Source organism: Neofelis nebulosa, chromosome 8 (assembly GCF_028018385.1).
Source record: "Neofelis nebulosa isolate mNeoNeb1 chromosome 8, mNeoNeb1.pri, whole genome shotgun sequence".
Taxonomy (NCBI): domain Eukaryota; kingdom Metazoa; phylum Chordata; class Mammalia; order Carnivora; family Felidae; genus Neofelis; species Neofelis nebulosa.
Window position 1 is genome coordinate 61200251 of NC_080789.1, and position 19462 is coordinate 61219712.

Sequence of the window (19462 nt, forward strand, 5' to 3'; positions counted from 1 at the left end):
TCCTAAGTAAATATTCTGAGGCTTCTGCCCTTAATTTGCAGATGTCTGCCCTCTTCCTACCTCTTCAGATGGTGGTCCCTCAGTGCATATGCACCTCTAGTGCCACTCTGTGTGTCCTAATATTTTCTTATAAACACACCAGCCACACTGTATTATAACCCAGCTGTAACAGTCTTCTTTAGATTATTTCTCTGAAGGCTCTATCTCCAAATATAGTCACATACTGAGATACTGGGGGTCAGGGCTTCAACATGTGAATTTGGAGAGACATCATTCAGCCCATAATACTTTTATGTCTTTTTTGTCTATTACATTTTCTAAGACACCCAAAAAGGGTGCTGAAGAGATATGGTGAAGGGGGACATCTTTGCCTGATTCCTATCTTAGTGGAAAAGCTTCTATTTCATCATCATTAAATATAATCTCAGCTGTAGGTTTTAATAGATGTTCCCTTTCAAGTTAAAGAAATGCCCCTCTAGTCCTAATTTGCTAAGAGTTCCTTAACTTTTTATCTGTTGGTACCATCACTAGAAACATCATACATGACCAAAAATGGTGAGACATACCTCCCTTCATGTACTCCCCTCACACTAAGCAATTAATTAGTTCTGTGTGTCTAACCTACAATTTTTCAAATCACCTTTTTTTTCAATTACATTAGTATACTTCAAGCCCACATCAATAACATGAACTGATATAACAGTATACTGACTCCAATCTTATTCCCTGTAAATAGATCTTCAATACGGCATAAAGACTTTCCCTTATTGCCAGAAAACACTCGCAGGTACCCCACTTTGAAATCTGTATGTTTACCTTTGGCATAAAAATCTGTGGATTTGGATTACTTGCGCATACAAGGATGTGATTTTCACACTGAATTGTAAGCTACCTAAAGAATATATAATATTCTTTAAATAATAGAATAGAATAGAATAGAAATATAATAATTTATTTACTCTTTATATAAATATAATATAATATAATATAATTAATATAATATAATATAATATAATATAATATAATATAAATAAGGTTATTTATACCCAAGCCTACCATAAGACATATTACACTGTCAATAAATTAATCAAATATATAAATATTCATAGGCCTAGATGAGTAAATTTTGGACAACACACTATGTTAATGACTAACTTGCTCTATTCCTTTATTAAATATTCTTTACAATAATTAACCCAGGAAAACAATGTATGATAGCCCAAATGGAGTCAATGATTGCTCAAAAATGTTTGCAAGTTTCTATCTTCCTTTTTGGTTCTTTATATTCAGATTTAGCAACTAACAGTGTCTTAGAATACTCTACAATGCCTGATCATTTGATGTAAAAATTTCCAAATTAATCTTTATACCAAAGATTATGTATTATTTATTTTTGTTATTATCACTTCCTCTTGACAAAGTACACATCACTGATTCAAAAAGAAAATTCAATTACTACATAACATGCTAAAACAAAGTAGTTACGTAATTGGAAAACATATTATTTTTAAAAATAAGTAGGATATTCTTGTCAATATTAGTGATTATGTTATGAAGGAAGGAGAAATTCCAAAACAATCAGCTCACAAAACATTGCTTATACACTAAATTAACAGAAAAGTCGTGCTCAGCAGCAAGCCATTAAATAAATACAGATCAATTTTGTGAAACAGAATGTTATTTGAGGTAGTGGGAAGGATTATTGTGAAAAATGTTTCTCTAACATCCAGGACATCTCCAATATCTGAGACATTCAAGATGAACAATGTTCCAGGTACCTCACCAGAAAACAGTTACAGTAAGATATTTATGATGTTTAATGGAATAACTTTCATTAATGGGCACAAGGAGTATGAAAGAAATAGCCACAAAATCAATGGAGGAAAAAAAACAATAATCAAAGAATAGGATTTTTCTTCTCCAGAAGTTTTTTTAAAGCTTCTTTGACATCTTTGTTTCTCAGGGAGTAAATCAAAGGATTCAGCATGGGAGTGACTAGGGTGTAACACAACGAGGCCACTTTACTCAGCTCAGGAAATCTGTCAGGAGTGAGATACATAAAAAACACAGCACCGTACAGCACACTCACGACTCCCAGGTGTGAGCTGCAAGTGGAGAATGCTTTCTTACGTCCCTCAGAGGAGCGTATCTTGAGAACTGTGGACACAATATACAAGTAAGAAATAATAATAACTATGATGGTAGGCAAGATGATGATGCTGGATAAGGAAAAGGAAATGATTCTAGAGATGAAGAGGTCAGAACAAGATATCCTCTGAAGTGGGCGAGTGTCACAGTAAAAGTGGTCTATGGCCCGAGAACCACAAAAGGACAGAGTAAATGTCATACTGGTCTGAAGAACCGAGCTGATGCAGCCACATAAATAGGAACCGGCCACCAACTGAGTGCAGAGACGTGCTGACATCTGGACAGAGTAGAGGAGTGGGTTGCAGATGGCAATGAAACGGTCATAGGCCATGGCTGCCAGGAGAAATCCCTCCGCCACGATGAAGAGGGCAAAGAGAAAGAGCTGGGTCACACAACCTGCAAAGGAGATTGACTTGCTCTCAGACCAGAAGTTGATCATGGCCTTGGGTGCAATAACAGACGAATAGAAGAGATCAATGAAGGACAGGTTGCCCAGGAAGAAATACATGGGTGTGTTCAGCCGGGGATCGGTCATAATAATGGTCATCATCCCAACATTCCCTAGGAGGATCATGGCATACACAAGCAGAAAGATCAGGAAGAGGAGAATGTGGAGCTCAGGGCGGACCCTGAAGCCTACAAGGATGAAGTCAGTCACTTCTGAGTGATTGTCTGGTCCCCTGTCACCCATGGCAGAAACCTGCTGAGAGGCACAGGGAAAAATAAACAAATGATTCTGGGCTTTGAACATAGCCCTTTGACCATTGCAGAATTAGGATTACAAAGCCATTGTATAATCATTATTCTTGTTAACTTTATAAAATTAATGTGACTTCACTTCAAGCCATTGAAACTGAAGATGAATCAAAATGTTAGTTTTATGTCCTTCTTTCTGCAACGGTGGATTAGATGTTTTCCCTTGAATCTAATACAGTTTCCTTCCACCCAATTGCCTTTCACGTTTGCAAGTATCACTTCTGTGTATGTTTCTGACTTATGATTTGTGCAATAAATTCATTGTCGTGAAAAGGTGACCTGAAAGAGACCACAAATAATTTAACACATGACATTTGGGAAGGAATTACAGTGTCTGCATTTGGATATATTAGGGGATTTAGTAGCCTCCTTCAGGAAACCCTATCTTTGAGGATTTAACTTATATTACATGTAAACAGATCTAGAGACAGTGAATGACTTTAATAAAATTACTTAAAAGGTGCAAATACTTTTTGTAGGTAATGGAAACTTTGAATTGTGGTATAGGTTATTTGCTCACTAAGATCAAAGTTGTGCACACATAAACACAAATATTATCAGGACTCATGTTAAGATGTCTCTACCAGATGGGCATCCATAACCCTTTCATAAGAATAATTTCCCTGCATTAACTCAGCCTGAATCTCAGAATTTTTTAAAGAAGAGACCTCCAGGTAGTGTAGATGGAAAAGTTACTTTAGAGAAAAATACTGAGCAAAAGATATATATGAGGGATTGTTGACTGTATTCTTCTCTACGCTGGATATGACTTTCATAGTTGTCATACCTCATTTACTAGACAGCTCAACTGAGAATTTGAACTGCTTATAGTAATAATATGGCAACTTTTTCAGCCTAAATAATAACAATAATAATAACAAAAACGACAACAATAATGTTGCACTTTTGGCCTGCCAGCCACTTTTCTAAATGCTTTTTAGTAGCTCATTTAATCCACACAACAATAATATGAGGTGAGTACTATTATATTCCAGAAGAGGAAACTGAGATCCAGAGAAATTAAGTCTGTTGATACCACGTACCAGGGTCAGAATCCAAATTTATAGAGTAAAAACTTGGCTCCAGAATCCCTCCATTCTCATTCACTGCAGGATACCACCTTTTATAATAAGCCCTTCTGGTTCCTTTAGGTGACTTCTATTTGTACCTCAGAATTCAGTTAAAGTTTCTTATCTCCAAAATAAATTCTCCAATTTTCAACCTAGGTTAAGACACTTCTGCATAGATCACGCTCCCAAGGATGGTAGCTATGATCACCACATTTTAATATGCATATTAAATATTCATAAGTTCTTCCTTAAGATCAAACTTCAAGTTGTCCTCCATAAATTCAGCACAGTGTTCTGTGTCCGGCAAATAGCAGTCAATATTTTTTATATAGATAATATATTGCATGATATTTGAACATGCAGGCTCAGAAAAACTTGAGGACTTTGAAATACTGAGGTGGTTAGCATGGGTTTAGATTTAAGTAAAGGAACGGCCAGTGCTGCTTCTCGCATTTACTAACTGGGACCTTGGACTAAGTGACTTATGTAACTTATTTGTTTCCTGTACAACATCCTTATGTTCCTTAAGTTACTGATGTAATTTTGCGGCAAGTTACTATACCAGTGTATCATCACATAGAGCAAGGATAAAACAACATAACTACCAAGTTTTCTTGGGGGTATATACTTAGACCATGCACATAAGAGGCACCTGGGTGGCTCAGCTGGTTAAGCGACTGACCCTTGATCTCAGCTCAGGTCATGATCTCATGGATTATGACTTCGAGCCCTGCTTCAGGCTTTGTGTTTACAGCATGGAGCATGCTTGGGATTCTTTTTCTCCCTCACTCTCAAAATAAATAAATAAACATCTTTTTAAATGTTTACTTATATTTTAGAGAGAGAAAGAGAGCAAGGGGGAGGGTCAGAAAGAGAGAGGGAGAGAGGGAATCCCAAACAGGCTCTGCTGTGTCAGCGCAGAGCCTGAAGGGGGCTCAAATTCACAAACCATGAGGTCGTGACCTAAGCGGAGATCAAAAGTCAGTCATTTAACTAACTGATTTACCCAGGTGCCCAAAATAAATAAATAAACTTAAAAAAAAGGATAATGCACATAAATGAGTATCATTTATGACAAACTAAGCACTATACAAATATTAACTATTATCAATTATCATATCTTTCTGTGTTCAATCCAACAATGCACACCAAATAATAGGCACTAATTAGATTGAAAATAAATATGTGTATGGGCTTTTTGGATAAACGATTCTATGTTGAGGGAAGGAATCAGAGAAACTGTTAAAATATTAAGAAGAATAAAGAAATCTGAGAGAAGTGTAATATTTGCCCCAGGAGATCACTGAAGAAAAGTGTTATGGTGTCTCCCTGTTATATTTTCGTTATTCACCACCTCCATCAAAACTTAAATATTTAAATAATTGTATTATAAAAGAGCAAAATTTTAAGTATATAATATTTAGGTTCTGAAGAGACATAAGATACTTAAACAGTGAGAATAGAGCCTGAAGAAGTTATGAAATATTTTTAATCATATATTTTATTTATTTCCTCTCATCTTGCAAGGGGTAAGATTGTACATCATTTTAATTATCCATATTTATTCCTATAAATCTTATTCTAATGTTAATAAGTATACCTGAAGACATTTATACCTAGAAAAGGGAGTCTTTCCTAGAGTAGCCAATAAAGAAATAGTCAGTTTGAGACTTATTATTTGTCAAAACTCTCATATTTCTTTTCTTTTAACGTTTTATTTATTTTTGAGATAGGGAGAGACAGAGCATGAGCGGGGGAGGGTCAGAGAGAGGGAGACACAGAATCTGAAACAGGCTCCAGGCTCTGAGCTGTCAGCACAGAGCCCAACGCGGGACTCGAACTCACGAACCATGAGATCATGACCTGAGCCGAAGTCGGCCACTTAACCCACTGAGCCACCCAGGCGCCCCAAAACTCTCATCTTTCAAGATGTACTCTTACCTTACCTGGCCTGGTAATTTGTCAGATTTTGAAAATGAAGCAGCAGAATCCCAATGTTTTCCTCTTGTAATTGTTTTAATTCTAGAAAGGGTAAACATAAAGTTAGTTAATGACTGTGCTACAAGTACTAAATAATCATTATGTCAGGATAAAATTAATCACCCCCCCCCACAAAGAAATTCCAAATGCATGGTTATTATCCAAGATTTAGTTCTTCCCATAGATAAATCAGACTAATTCTCCTTATTGCTCTAATTAACAACTGTTCTTAAGTAGTCTACTTCTTGGAAAATGCTATGGTCCTTTGTAGAAGAGACACAAGGTGAATTTTCTAAATGATGCTTTGCTAAGACTGAAACAGATCCAGGAATTACAGTCAATAGTTTTGCAAAATGAACCTGAGGAATCAATCCACAGGATATTCTGTCCTTCGTTCTTGGATATTAAGTGCTTTTAAAGAAGTGAAGGAGATTGTCTTGGATATGTAAGAGGCCCTGAGCCATCTGGAATCTCTGATAATCTACTAGAATATCAGCACCAGTTATCCATCCTGGCTTTGGTTTTGCCATAACAGTGTAACTTTTTCAAATAATTACAGCATTGAGCTTTCTCTTTCCTTCTGGGAGATAGTTCTCCTGGGAAAGAAGGAAGCATAAGGAAGTCACTAAGGTACGTAGGTGCCAAAGCCAAGCTCCATCAGGATTACAGATGCTCTAGATTTGGAGGAAATAAGAAAGAAAGAGAAAGGAAAGGAAAGGAAAGGAAAGGAAAGGAAAGGAAAGGAAAGGAAAGAAAAGGAAAGAAAAGGAAAGAAAAGGAAAAAGAAGAGCCTAAACTTAATAGGTGTCAAAATACATACAACAGTTGGGTTTTTTTCCTTTTCTTTTCTTTTCTTTTCTTTTCTTTTCTTTTCTTCTGTGAATCCTTTAGAAGGAGCAAAATTTTCTTTCAACTTGAAATTCTCCACTGAAAAAGAAGCATTTCAATTTACCATTATGGCAAAACGTGTCATAGGCAAACTGACATAAATGTGAAAGAAAATACTATATTATGAAATACGTTTGTAGAGATATTTGTATTCCTAGTCATAAAGTTCATTTCCTTTTCACTTAAAACTCTCCATATTTATTCTTTAGCTATATTTTGTCGTTTATAATTGATAATTAGAAGTACAAAAGCATACCATACTTGTTCATTAATATTTACCATCAAGCATGGTGGTGCTAGAAGGCATCCTGGAAAATTCCTTAATTACTGCTATACCTCCTCCTCTCTTTTCTATTAATATCGTTTGCTAATCACTATCAGTACCCAAAAGTATAGAAAGCATTTTGTTTACCTGTCGGTTCAGTGAAATAAATACCCAGGAGACAGGAGAAATTGCTGTGACCCCCAGTAAAATTAGCCCTCTGTTGAGTAGTAAGTATAATAACTCAGCAAAATCCAATGTCATAGGGGCAGCAAGGAAAAAAAAGTGGTTAGCAGGTTTTAGAGTGGTAGTTGACATTCCAACATTGACCCACGGTACTTGGGCCAATAGTTACATTATGAAATAAATCACCTCATGTATTATTTGCTAACGCAGTATAAATACAATATCCTAGAGACAATAACCCAACTGTGTAAAGTGCTGACAGACAGTTATATCCGAAAACGGAGTCTTCAATAAGTGATTCTACCATTCCATGAGTTCACCTGATTCTGCCTGACGAGGTGCATGATAATTCCCTTGAATCCCATGAATAGGAGTGTATCCCATTACTTCTCTTCTTGTAAAGTGAGTGTCTTCCACCAAAGCCCTAGTGTAATAGACATGGTAACAAATAAGGCATTTGTTGCATCTCATATAGTGGTATTGACATAAGTAATTTGAGCAGGAAGGGCAAAATTATAACTAGAGCAGAGCCTGGACAAATCACTACTTCTCCTTCATGGAAAAATCAATGTAATCAAACTGAAGCATGATGACTGGCTGATAGCCCCAAGTTATACTATATTTATCAGGAAAATTTTTTGTTGTAGTAAGAATATTTACCATGAGACCTTCCCTTTTAAAGAAGTTTTAAGTGTACAACACAGTATTGTGACTATAGGCACAATGTTTTACAACGGATCTCTAGAACTTGTTCACTTTGCATAATTTAAATAAGTTGAAACCAATTGAATGCCAATTCCTCATTTTCCCCTCTATTCAACCCCAGCAATCACCATTCTACTCTCTGCTTCTAAGAGCTTGACTTTTTCAGATACTTTATATAATAGGAATTATAGAATATTTGTCTGGGATTGCCATTTTCTTTTAGCATTATGTCTTCCATGTTCACCGGTGTTATCAAAAGCCAGAATTTCCCTTCATTTTAATGACAAATAAGGTTCCATTGTATGCATATTCAACATTATCCATTCATGCATCAGTAGACATCTTGGTTTTCTCCCTATAATTTTGATAACCACTATCAGAAAATTGTGCACTTAGCATGGATAATTTCCAGGTCAGCCAATGTTGAGCCATCCATGTTGTGAGTTCTATCTCTTCTACTATGGTTATATTATTGGTGAGAACCTAGTGAATGAACAATGAATTGGATGGCAAAGAATCTGGAAGATAATGGATCATTGCCTTCATCAGATTATTGATAAGCTACCTCACATCTGATATAAATTACTGAGCATTCATGTGGGAAATTTATATTCTCAATTCCTTTTACCATTCAGGCAGGTCTCTCTACAAACAGACCATCATGTCAGTAATCCTTCAAGCTTGCTGATTTCAAGTTCCTAGTTATCCATGTCAACCACTAGCCTACTGACCCTAAAAATATGTGTCTGACACTATAGTCCAGACAAGAAAATAACTATGCAGTTTGAAATTGTGCCTATTTTGAATATTTTCTTTCTAAGTGATATATGCAATAACTTTGAGCTGGACTAGAATGCTGCAATAGTAGTTTATTTCCAGCTGATGCTCATATCCCATGCAGCACCAACTATAAACCTGGTTCAATTTATTTTTTTCTCAGGACTTAATAATGTTAAGATTCCAATATTATTTCAAACTATGTATGATCTATACTTAAATCATAAATGACCAGCCAAATTTGATAATATTTTTGGAATTGCTTTCCCCAATTTAAGATACCAAATTAACATGGAAAACAAACTTTAAAACGTATTTTGTACTCAAAATATTTTTTGAGAAAGGGTCCCTGGGTGGCTCAGCTGGTTAAACATCCGACTTCAGTTCAGGCATGATCTCACATCTCGTGGGTTCAAGCTCCGTGTCGGGCTCTGTGCTGACAGCTCAGAGCCTGGAGCCTGCTTCAGAGCCTGTGTTTCCCTCTGTCTCTACCCCTGCCCTACTCATGCTCTCTCTCTCTCTCTCTCTCAAAAAGAAATAAACATTAAATAAATAAATAAATAAATAAATAAATAAATAAATATTTGTTTGAGATTTTAAGATGGTTGCTCCAAATCCTTGTAATTCATGATGACATAGTGGTAACGATTGAGAAATTATGATATAAATAATTATTTATAATGTTTGTGCTCCCTCTGTTTAATTAGCCCATCACAATTATTTCAATAGCCTTGTTTGCAAGTCCACAAAATGATTAATAGATCAAAAAGAAAAGCTCAATCTTCCTAAAATTATATGTAGGTAAATGGATTGAATATAAATATATTTTATTCATTATATAATACTCATTATCAGTAGAAACACAGTCATTATTAATTTTCATAAAAGCATTACATACATAAAAAAACAAGTCATAAATAACATAATAACATTCTTTCTTGTTAAAGGGGATAACTCATGGTTATAATATTCACCACACAAAAACTCGAAGGTCTAAACCCAAATTTCCAAATTTGGTATCAATTTCAAATATTAATAGTAAATTTAAAAAGATTCCACCCTCATAATGTGTACATAAATTTCCTATTGAGAAGATAGTTATATCTTAAAATAATGAGTGTTTTTCCTCCCTTATATATTTAATTTGTTTTTGTATTTCATTGGTTATAATCCTTTGGTAAATGAAGATGAGTCTTTGGTAGTGGATATCTTTTCTTTATTCCTGGTTTCAAAAAATGTTTATAAAAATTTTCTTTAATTCTGTCTTTTATGCCTACTTTCAATTAATTTTGGTTTTTTTTTTTAATATCAGAAATGCATGTCGAATTGTATCAAATACTTTTCCTTTCCTATTGAGAACATTATGCTTTTCTTCTTCAGTGTGGCTCTATTTCTAGTCTCTCTACACTATTTCATTGACTATTCATTCTTTCACCAGTACCACAGTCTGGATGAGTATAGTTGTATGGTTGTGTACGGTTGAATTGGTGTATTGTCATTCCTCTGATTCTGTTCTTTCCTTTGATATTGTGTTGGCTATTCCAGCCTCTTGCCTTTTTCAGATAAACCTCATTTAATATCTAAAGTTTGCCGATAACACAAAAATAACCTGCTAGAATTTTGATTTAGATTGAATTGAATGAATAGAGCAAGTTGGGAAGAAAAGACATCTTGACAATGCTAAGTTTTCCTTGTCAGGAGCATTCAATAGTTTTCCATATAGTTAGATCTTCTTTGATTTCTTGTATTAGAATTTTATACTTTTCTTCCTAGAGATCATGTTCATATTTTGTGGGATTGACATCTAAATATTTTACTGCCGGTAATCGTAATATAAATAGTATTGTGTTTTTAATTTTAAATTCCACTTGCTCATCGGTGGTATAGAAAGCAATTAACTTTTGTATATTAACCATGTATCCTGCAACACTCCTACATATCTTATTAGCTTTAGAAGGGTATTTTGGCAACTCTTTCAAATTTTCTACACAGACAACTATGTCACTTATGGACAAAGACATATTAATCTTCCTTTTTATTCTGTATAATGTTTATGGTAATTTGCTAGGGCTGCCACAGAATGAGTGCATTAAACACCAATTTTTTCTCCCAATTCTGGAGACTGAAAGTCTATGATCGAGGTGCCATAAATAAATATTCTGAGGCTTCTCTTCTTGGATTCAAGATGTCTATCCTCTTGCTCTCTTTTTACATGGTTGCCCCTCAGTGCATATGCACCCCTAGTGTCTCTCTTTGTGTCCAAATACTTTCTTATAAAGATATCAGCCAAACTATATCAGAATCCACTGTAACAGACTTATTTTATTGACTTCTTTGAAGGCTCTATCTCCAAATACAGTCATATATTGAGGTACTGGGGGCTAAGGCTTCAACGTATGAGTTAGGGGAGGAGGAGTCAACATGATGGAGAAGTAGGGGAACTGAAGTTCCCTTGTCCCTCAAACACAGCAGTATTGAGGCCAGAAGACTTGAATTCCAGGAATCTTGGCTATAAAGTGACAGAAACATCTCCAGAGGCCCAAGGGGACAACATGGTGGGCCATAGGTGCATGATTGCAAACTGGGAGAAACAGAATGGGTGGCATAGGAATGGAAGGAAGAGATTCCCTTCTTTGGAGAGACAAAGGGAAGAAAAAGACAGGCTCTGGAAGTGTAGGATTCTACTTGAACAAGAGAAAAACCACGGACTGGGGAACGCAAAAAATGGAGAAAGAACCAATTTCTAAAGCAGGACTTTCTGTGCCCTATTCATGCATTTGGAGAGGAAGGGAGCCAGATCCAAGCTCAGTAGCTGGCTCCCAGGCACAGCCAGAGAGGGCAATCCTCTCCCTTGAGTGCTGTGGGAAGAAGGTAAATAGCCATTCTGAGAACAAAAGACCCTGCAGGCTCTCTGCCAGCCAGAGGCCCTTTGTCAGTTGCCTGGCAGAATGACAGTACCCCAGAACCAGGGCTCACAGAGTGGGATCCTTTAAGATATCAGGGCTGAATCCCAGCAGAGCACCAGGGAGATCCGGGAGACGGTGTAGCGGGAGGTAGCGGGCTGCTCATGCCCACTCAGCACTGTGAGGAGCCAGAGGCCCTTAGTTGGCTGACTGGGAGGAGTGGCACTTCCCTGGAACCAAAACACACTGGAGTGGGATCCTTTAAGACATCAGGGTTTGATTCCTAGCCGAGCACCTGGGAGGCACAGGAGACTATGGAGCAGAATAGAACTGGCTCACTAGCACCCACCTGGCACTGTGAAGATGGCCTGAACAGACTGGCTTGGGACACCCAGTCTGGGGAGGAGAGACTGGGTTGCTGCCATTTTCTCCCCATCACCAACAAGGTGGGGTTTCAAGGAAGGGACAACTGGCCCACAGTGGAGGCAGGACCCCCCTACACCAAACCATGTCCCTTCATGCCTGGTAACTGTGTATCTAACAGAGCAAGATTGACACTGACCAAACCCCTGCAGCCACCAGTTCCAAGGCACCATCAGATACCAGTACAGTGGTTTTGCATGAATACATATATATTCTTCCTTTTCTTCCTCTTATTTCTTCCTTTCTCCTGTCTGGTTACTCTGACTGTTGGTTTCTTTATGCAGACATTTTGAATCTATTCTTTTTACACCTCTTCTGTATCTCTTTCTTCTTTATTTTCCTCTCTCTCTCTCTCTCTCTCTGGCCTAAGCCATATAGTTTCTCTGATACTCTGCCTGGTCAATTTTGTTTGTTTGCTTGTTTTCCTTTCCCCTGCCCTTGTCATTTCTCTCTTTGTGTTGGATAAGGCCTCTTCCACCACCCCTCCCTTTTATTAAATTTTTTTCCAAGGATACTTCAATGAACAAATCAAAGCACACCTGGTGGAAGGTACAATCCACCACTATGAGTAGGGAGATAAAGCAACCAGAGTCACAACAACAGAGAGCATGAAACACTCCAAAACACCTCTGAAGAGCCAGGTCCTGAATAGCATATGACCCCTTTTTAATATAGTAGTGCTTATGGCTGCAGGACTCATAACAAGTATTAAAACACATAAGGGACAGAAAACTAGCCAAAATGACAAAACAGAAGAATTCTCTTCAAAAGAAATTCCAGGAAGAAATTACAGCTAGATAATTGCTCAACACAGATATAAACAATATAACTGAGTAAGAATTTAGAATTATAGTCATAAGACAAATAGCTGGGCTTGAAAAAAATAGAAGACAACAGAGAATCTATTGCTGCAGATATCAAAGAACTAAGAAATAGTCACAACCAATTAGGAAATGTTGAAAATGATAGCCAAATTATGGAAAGAGCCTAAATGTCCATCAACTGATGAATGGATAAAGAAATTGTGGTTTATATACACAATGGAGTACTGCATGGCAATGAGAAAGAATGAAATATGGCCCTTTGTAGCAACGTGGATGGAACTGGAGAGTGTGATGCTAAGTGAAATAAGCCATACAGAGAAAGACAGATACCATATGGTTTCACTCTTATGTGGATCCTGAGAAACGTAACAGAAACCCATGGGGGAGGGAAAGGAAAATAAAAGAGGTTAGAGTGGGAGAGAACCAAAGCATAAGAGACTGTTAAAAACTGAGAACAAACTGAGGGTTGATGGGGGTTGGGAGGGAGGGGAAGGTGGGTGATGGGTATTGAGGAGGGCACCTTTTGGGATGAGCACTGGGTGTTGTATGGAAACCAATTTGCAATAAATTTCATATATTGAAAAAAATTTTTAAAAATTTAAAAAAATTAAAAAAAAATGTTAATATCCTCTATGGTAAATAACTAGCAGTTGACAGACATTAAAATATATAAATAAAGCATTTTAGAATGACTTAATGATAAATTAATGCCTTAGCTTGGACAGTGTGTCTAACACAAACTCATTTGGATTGATACATGAAAGAATTAAAACAACAACGACAACAACAAACACCATTGAGAATCTTAGGCTTCACTCTATTAGATTGTCTCAATATGTCATATGTATCTTTTATTATTTTTCTGTGCTTTTTTAATTTCTAAAATTAGATAATGCTCCTGGATCATTAGATCGGCTTTCTCAAAATATAAACAGTATAGGTATAGGGACGCCTGGGTGGCTCTGTCAGTTAAGCCTCCAACTCTTGATTTCAGCTCAAGTCATGATCTTGCAGTTTGAGAGTTTGAGCCCCATGTCTGGCTCTGCACTGACCACATGGAGTATGCTTGCGAGTCTCTCTCTTCCTGTCTCTCTAGTGTGCTCTCTCATAATAAAGAAATAAACTTTAAAAAAGTATATACATAAATGATCATGGAAAAAATGTAATCAATGGTTTCATTAACTATTATTCCTGAAATAATTCATGACTCAAATATCTTTTAAGATCCAGTTCATTAGGGGCGCCTGGGTGGCGCAGTCGGTTAAGCGTCCGACTTCAGCCAGGTCACGATCTCGCGGTCCGTGAGTTTGAGCCCCGCGTCAGGCTCTGGGCTGATGGCTCGGAGCCTGGAGCCTGTTTCCGATTCTGTGTCTCCCTCTCTCTCTGCCCCTCCCCCGTTCATGCTCTGTCTCTCTCTGTCCCAAAAATAAATAAAAAATGTTGAAAAAAAAAAATTTAAAAAAAAAAAAAGATCCAGTTCATTAATGAACTATTCAGAAGTAGAGAGTATTTTTCAAAATATTCAAATCAAGACCCATAGTTAAGATAAAAAGAAAAAAAAGGCCTAATGCACGTACATTTCTATTAAAAAACATGAAACATGATATGTAACTGTGAAAATGTTTTTATTATATTTAATGTTTTACATTTTTTCCATGACACAGAAAAGTTTTGAAACCCTGAAATTCTAAATTATGACCTACAGCTCAAAAATCTGTAAGTAAAGTTTTACTTTAATTCTATTTTGATTTTACTGGGATAACTATCTATGTTTATATCTATGTCTATAAAAATCTGAAAAGAATAAATACACTGAGTTACCATTGTTTTTCCAAATTACCCTTATAGTTTCCAATTAGCTCCAGAGTATCCCATGTTGTTGAAGAGATTTTTTGAGCATAGAAACACCAAATAAGTTTGAATTTCATAATTAATTTTTAAAATATAGCAGTGAAATAACACATTTTGTCACCTATAATTGATATAAACGTTAACAATTTTCTAATAGAAACTAAAAAACTAAATTCTAAGGGATCTACTTAGACACATGAACAATTTTTAAATAGACATTTTCTAATTTGAGCATCAACACTAATCTTTAATCTCTGCCACAATTTTCCTCTCATTTTGTTGGAGTATGCAGCAATCATTTGGTAGTATTACAAAAACTATAAATGAATATTAGTTGTAAGTACATTCAACTAAAATAAATAAAGGTGTAATACTTTACGTTGTATGTTACATCAAATATAATATAAATAAAAAGATATTTTGATCCTTGACTAGCATTCAAAGACAACAGAGACCGATTGAAAATCTCAACTCCATTTATTTCAGATATTTATAGGAAATGGAAGTGAGATGAGAAAAAATATCTGTTAAAGGTTATCAATAAAATTATCTTCTTTGGAACAAGGATTTTTTTTTTTTGTAAATATAGCTTGAGAAGATATAAAGATGAATATCAAAGACATGAAAGCAAAAAACATTGAAAGAAACTATGTATTGGAAGCTATAATTAGATTCATTGATATTATTGGGGTTCCTTTGTTCATTTGCATTATACATTATGCAACAGGATATTCATTTGCTTGAGAAAGAAACAACCCTTTGTATCATGTTCATGAAGGCTTTTTTCACTTGCTGGTTCCGTAAAGTGTAAATGAAAGGATTTAAAAGTGGGGCAATGGAGGTATTGAGCACTGCAATTCCCTTGGAAAAAGATATTCTTTGTTTGACTGACGGCTTAACGTACATGAAGATACAGCTGCCATAAGAAAGAGATATCACAATCATGTGAGAGGAACATGTTGAAAAAGCCTTTTTCTTCTGATTAGTTGAAGGGATTTTTAGAATTGTTAACGCAATAAAGCTGTATGATATTATCACCATTACCAACGTGACCACAAGTGTCACTGATGCAGAAATGAATCCCATGGTCTCTAAGAGCTGTGTGTCTGAGCAGGAGATCTGCAGCAGGGGAGTTGTATCACAGTAGAAATGATCAACAACGTTGGAGGCACAGAAGTCAAGGTTTATGCCTAAGAGGAGAGGTGGAAAGATGACAAAAAACCCAGCAAGCCAACAACAGAAGACAAGTTGCATGCAGATCTTACTGCTCATGATGGTTGTGTAATGCAGGGGCTTACAGATGGCAACATAGCGGTCATAGGACATGGCTGCCAGCAAGTAAAATTCAGACGCACCAAGAAGGAAGGCAAAAAACACTTGAGTAACACAACAATTAAAGGAAATGGTTTTGTTCCCAGTTGCCATAGCAACCAACAATTTGGGAATGCATGTGGTAGTATAGGAAATTTCTAGGAAGGAAAAATTCCGAAGGAAAAAATACATGGGGGTCTTGAGGGTGACATCCACCAGGGTGAGTGTGATGATGAGCAGATTGCCAGTGACACTTAGCAGGTAGGTGAGAAGCAGGAAGAAAAACAGCACAACTTTCAATTGTGGATCATCAGTCAAACCTGCCAGGATAAACACTGTCACTTGTGTGTGATTTCCCATTACTGTCCTCTACTTTTCCAGGTCTAAATAGAAAAGAAAGAAAGAAATTGATAGTCCTAAGGGGAAAATAGCAGTGGTAACTAGTGTCTAAAGTAAAATTAGGAAAGCAATCTTTCAGATAGAGTAACACCATTCATATTGTAGGAGGTTATGCCAGGAAGAACAATACTTTGCATTTCCAAAGTATCTGGATAGAGAATTTTATGTTTACTTTGCAATTCTGCCAGAGAATAATGATAGCGATGATTGATATGATAGCGGTTGTTGACTGTTTTTATATGAGGGAAATTAGAAGGAGTTTTAAAACATGCACAAATGCTTCTTCTCTCTTGATTTTAGCAAGAATTGAGATGGATACCATTTCTTATTCAATTAAGAGCTTTGCATTCAGAACCAAAATGATTGTCATTAAAATTATATCAGAAAATGGTTTCATAAAATACACCACACACACATACACACACACACACACCTCACCATCATCAATAGACAGGGTTATATAACTTTACCATTTTACTTAATCAAATTCAAATGCCTGATTCTTCTGTCATTTACTTTCATGGCTAATGAGATACAGTTGCCAATAAGTGAATATGAAACATCATGAATAGTTTTATTTTCTGTCCTTAGTAGTATTTCCATCCCATCAAACTCTGTTATCATTCCCACTCTTCCCACGTTGTACACCCAAACAAAATCAGCAGGAATATTCTGGTAATATTTGTGTGTCTAATAAGAAACTGCAGTTTTCCTCTCTAAGTTATGATTCTGAAAAATGAAAAAAAATTAAAATGAGAGTAATGGATATAGAAGCATATAGAAATATATAAATATGAGTTCAGGAAATCATATGAAGTGGGAGAAAGATAAAGATAAATCTTTATGGAAACCTAGAGATATAGAAGGGATTTTTAGAAATAGGTTATTGAGCTTAAGGAAGAAATTAAATTAGTAAGAAAAATTGAAAGAAGATTAAGACATTTAAATTAGTAATAATCCTAAAATTAAAAATATGTAAGTTTGTAAGTATTAATAAATACAAATTATAAGAAAATATTTGTCATGAAATTTCTCTCTCTGCTTCTATGATTTACACTTACCATTTTGATCTTTCTGTAAAATACAGACTGAAAAGATGAACAATTTGGGGTCAGGATAGCTTAAAAGAGATGAACAGTATTTGGTAAATTTCAAATACAATGAATCACAGAATAGTGTTGAGAAAATTTTAGGAGGCATGTATTTCCTTATCATAAGGATATTCAAATGTTTGGCTAAAATGTAATTAAATAAATATTAACTATAGATAACAGTAGTCATCTCAACATATGGCATATATTAGAGACAATCAGATTGTTCTGATTTGCACAGCTAGCAAATTGGACACCAAGATTAAGTTTGAAAGAGTGTTTTTCCCTACGTTGTGCTCTGAAAAATAACAACTTCTACCAATGATTATAGGACAGTTTATTGTGCTTTTTTCTTTTTTTAATAATGATTCTAAGGAAAATTTCTTTCCTTGGTACCTTCATATCAAACACATAAAATAAATAAGATTTAGTAATGGGCCATAGATAAGACAATGTTTTCTGTTTTGAGAATATCAATATAATTATTTCAATCTCTAAAACATAGAATATAATTTCAAAGATATATACATAAATAAAAATAAACATAGAGTACAAATAAACATTGTTTCCAGTTATATCTAAAAGTGTAGGTAAAAAATAAGATCTGTTGTCAAATTCATGTTAATAATGTAGACATATATGGGTATAAAAGAAAGGACGGTTGTTTTTCCTGGACATTCCTCTTACATTCACATAATTGTGAAACGATTAATCATAAATTTTTCTTCATTTACACAAATTACTCCAAAGGCAACAACTGTAGGAATGTTATATCTAAAACACCTAAATCAGAGTTTTACTATGTCAGATTATTTCTTTGTCCAACTACAACAGTTACACCCACCAACTATCCCCAACACATATTGTACAAAAATTAACAAAGCTCACACTACAAAACCATTAGAAGACAAGCTTATGTTAAATATTATGAATATTAGTAAAATTTTAAAAAGGTAGAGTTTTTCAAAACTAAATTTTCATTGTATTCTGTCTTTTTTCATGATTTCCCCTTAATCAAAATGTGAAGGTTAGAAAAATAAGGTTAATACCATAATGGTAAAAATAAGACAAAATGGGTTAAAACAAATCTAATGGAAATATGGTCTTTAAATTTTCGACATACCAATTTTTTCATCCTTTTGAGTCCTAATCAGTCTGCCAAAAGCACTTTAAAAATCAAACACATTTTTTGAAGATATTAAACAGATTTATTCCAGCAAATTATCTCTGCTTCAATATTTAACTCTTTTATCATCATGCTGAACAGACCACAGTGATAATTCCATTCTTCTCTGTAGGATTCTCCCTCTACCCCACAATCTGTGACTGATTTTCTTACTTATTTATGGCAACTTTGTAAATGGTTTTAAAAGGTTTTTTTTTTCAGAGTTTTAGACTATTAAATTTCCCTGTCACTACAATTGACTTATTTATGTTTTGAGTGCTTTTCTTGGTATTATTCACAGTGCCATATGAAATTCATCAGCACTTGATCTCATTGAATATTTATGCTGTCTGTATCTTGAAAGAAAATATCTAAAGATTATGAGGAGTCCCCAGAGGATATGAAATCCAAGAAGACCATTCTCAAAGGGTCACAAATTTATACATTACGCACGAGTTCTCCCTAGGCACTAAATACTTAAAAAAAAAATAAATTATATACTTTTTTTCAAAACTGCTTTTAACTCTGTCTCCAAAGCTTTCAGTATAGATTTCCCTAATGTGTGTTTGCCCTTCCACACAGATGTGTTTTGAAACCCTAAATACATAGATAACAAACTAGAAGTCAAAAAAGAAAATTTTAGTTGATAATAACAAGTGACAATATTAGTTGGAGAAATTATTAACCTGTCATAGAAAAAATTGCACCTGTAATATCTAACAT

General features: G+C 35.3%; 2 protein-coding genes across 2 annotated transcripts; both read right to left on the minus strand.

Moving 5' to 3' along the window:
• Nucleotides 1-1897: 1897 nt before the first annotated feature.
• LOC131484016 (olfactory receptor 9K2) lies at nucleotides 1898-2875 on the minus strand. Its single transcript, XM_058682310.1, has one exon. It carries the CDS (start codon nucleotides 2837-2839, stop codon nucleotides 1898-1900), a length of 942 nt encoding a protein of 313 aa, XP_058538293.1. The 5' UTR covers nucleotides 2840-2875.
• A 12630-nt stretch (nucleotides 2876-15505) lies between these two features.
• On the minus strand, nucleotides 15506-16621 carry LOC131484017 (olfactory receptor 6C74-like). The gene has a single exon (XM_058682311.1). The coding sequence runs from the start codon at nucleotides 16442-16444 to the stop codon at nucleotides 15506-15508; it is 939 nt and encodes a 312-aa protein (XP_058538294.1). The 5' UTR covers nucleotides 16445-16621.
• Nucleotides 16622-19462: the final 2841 nt, after the last annotated feature.

Excerpts from the sequence above, each read along its gene's own strand:
- LOC131484017 (XM_058682311.1), bottom strand. The coding sequence starts at position 16,444 with ATGGGAAATCACACACAAGTGACAGTGTTTATCCTGGCAGGTTTGACT.
- LOC131484016 (XM_058682310.1), bottom strand. The coding sequence starts at position 2,839 with ATGGGTGACAGGGGACCAGACAATCACTCAGAAGTGACTGACTTCATC.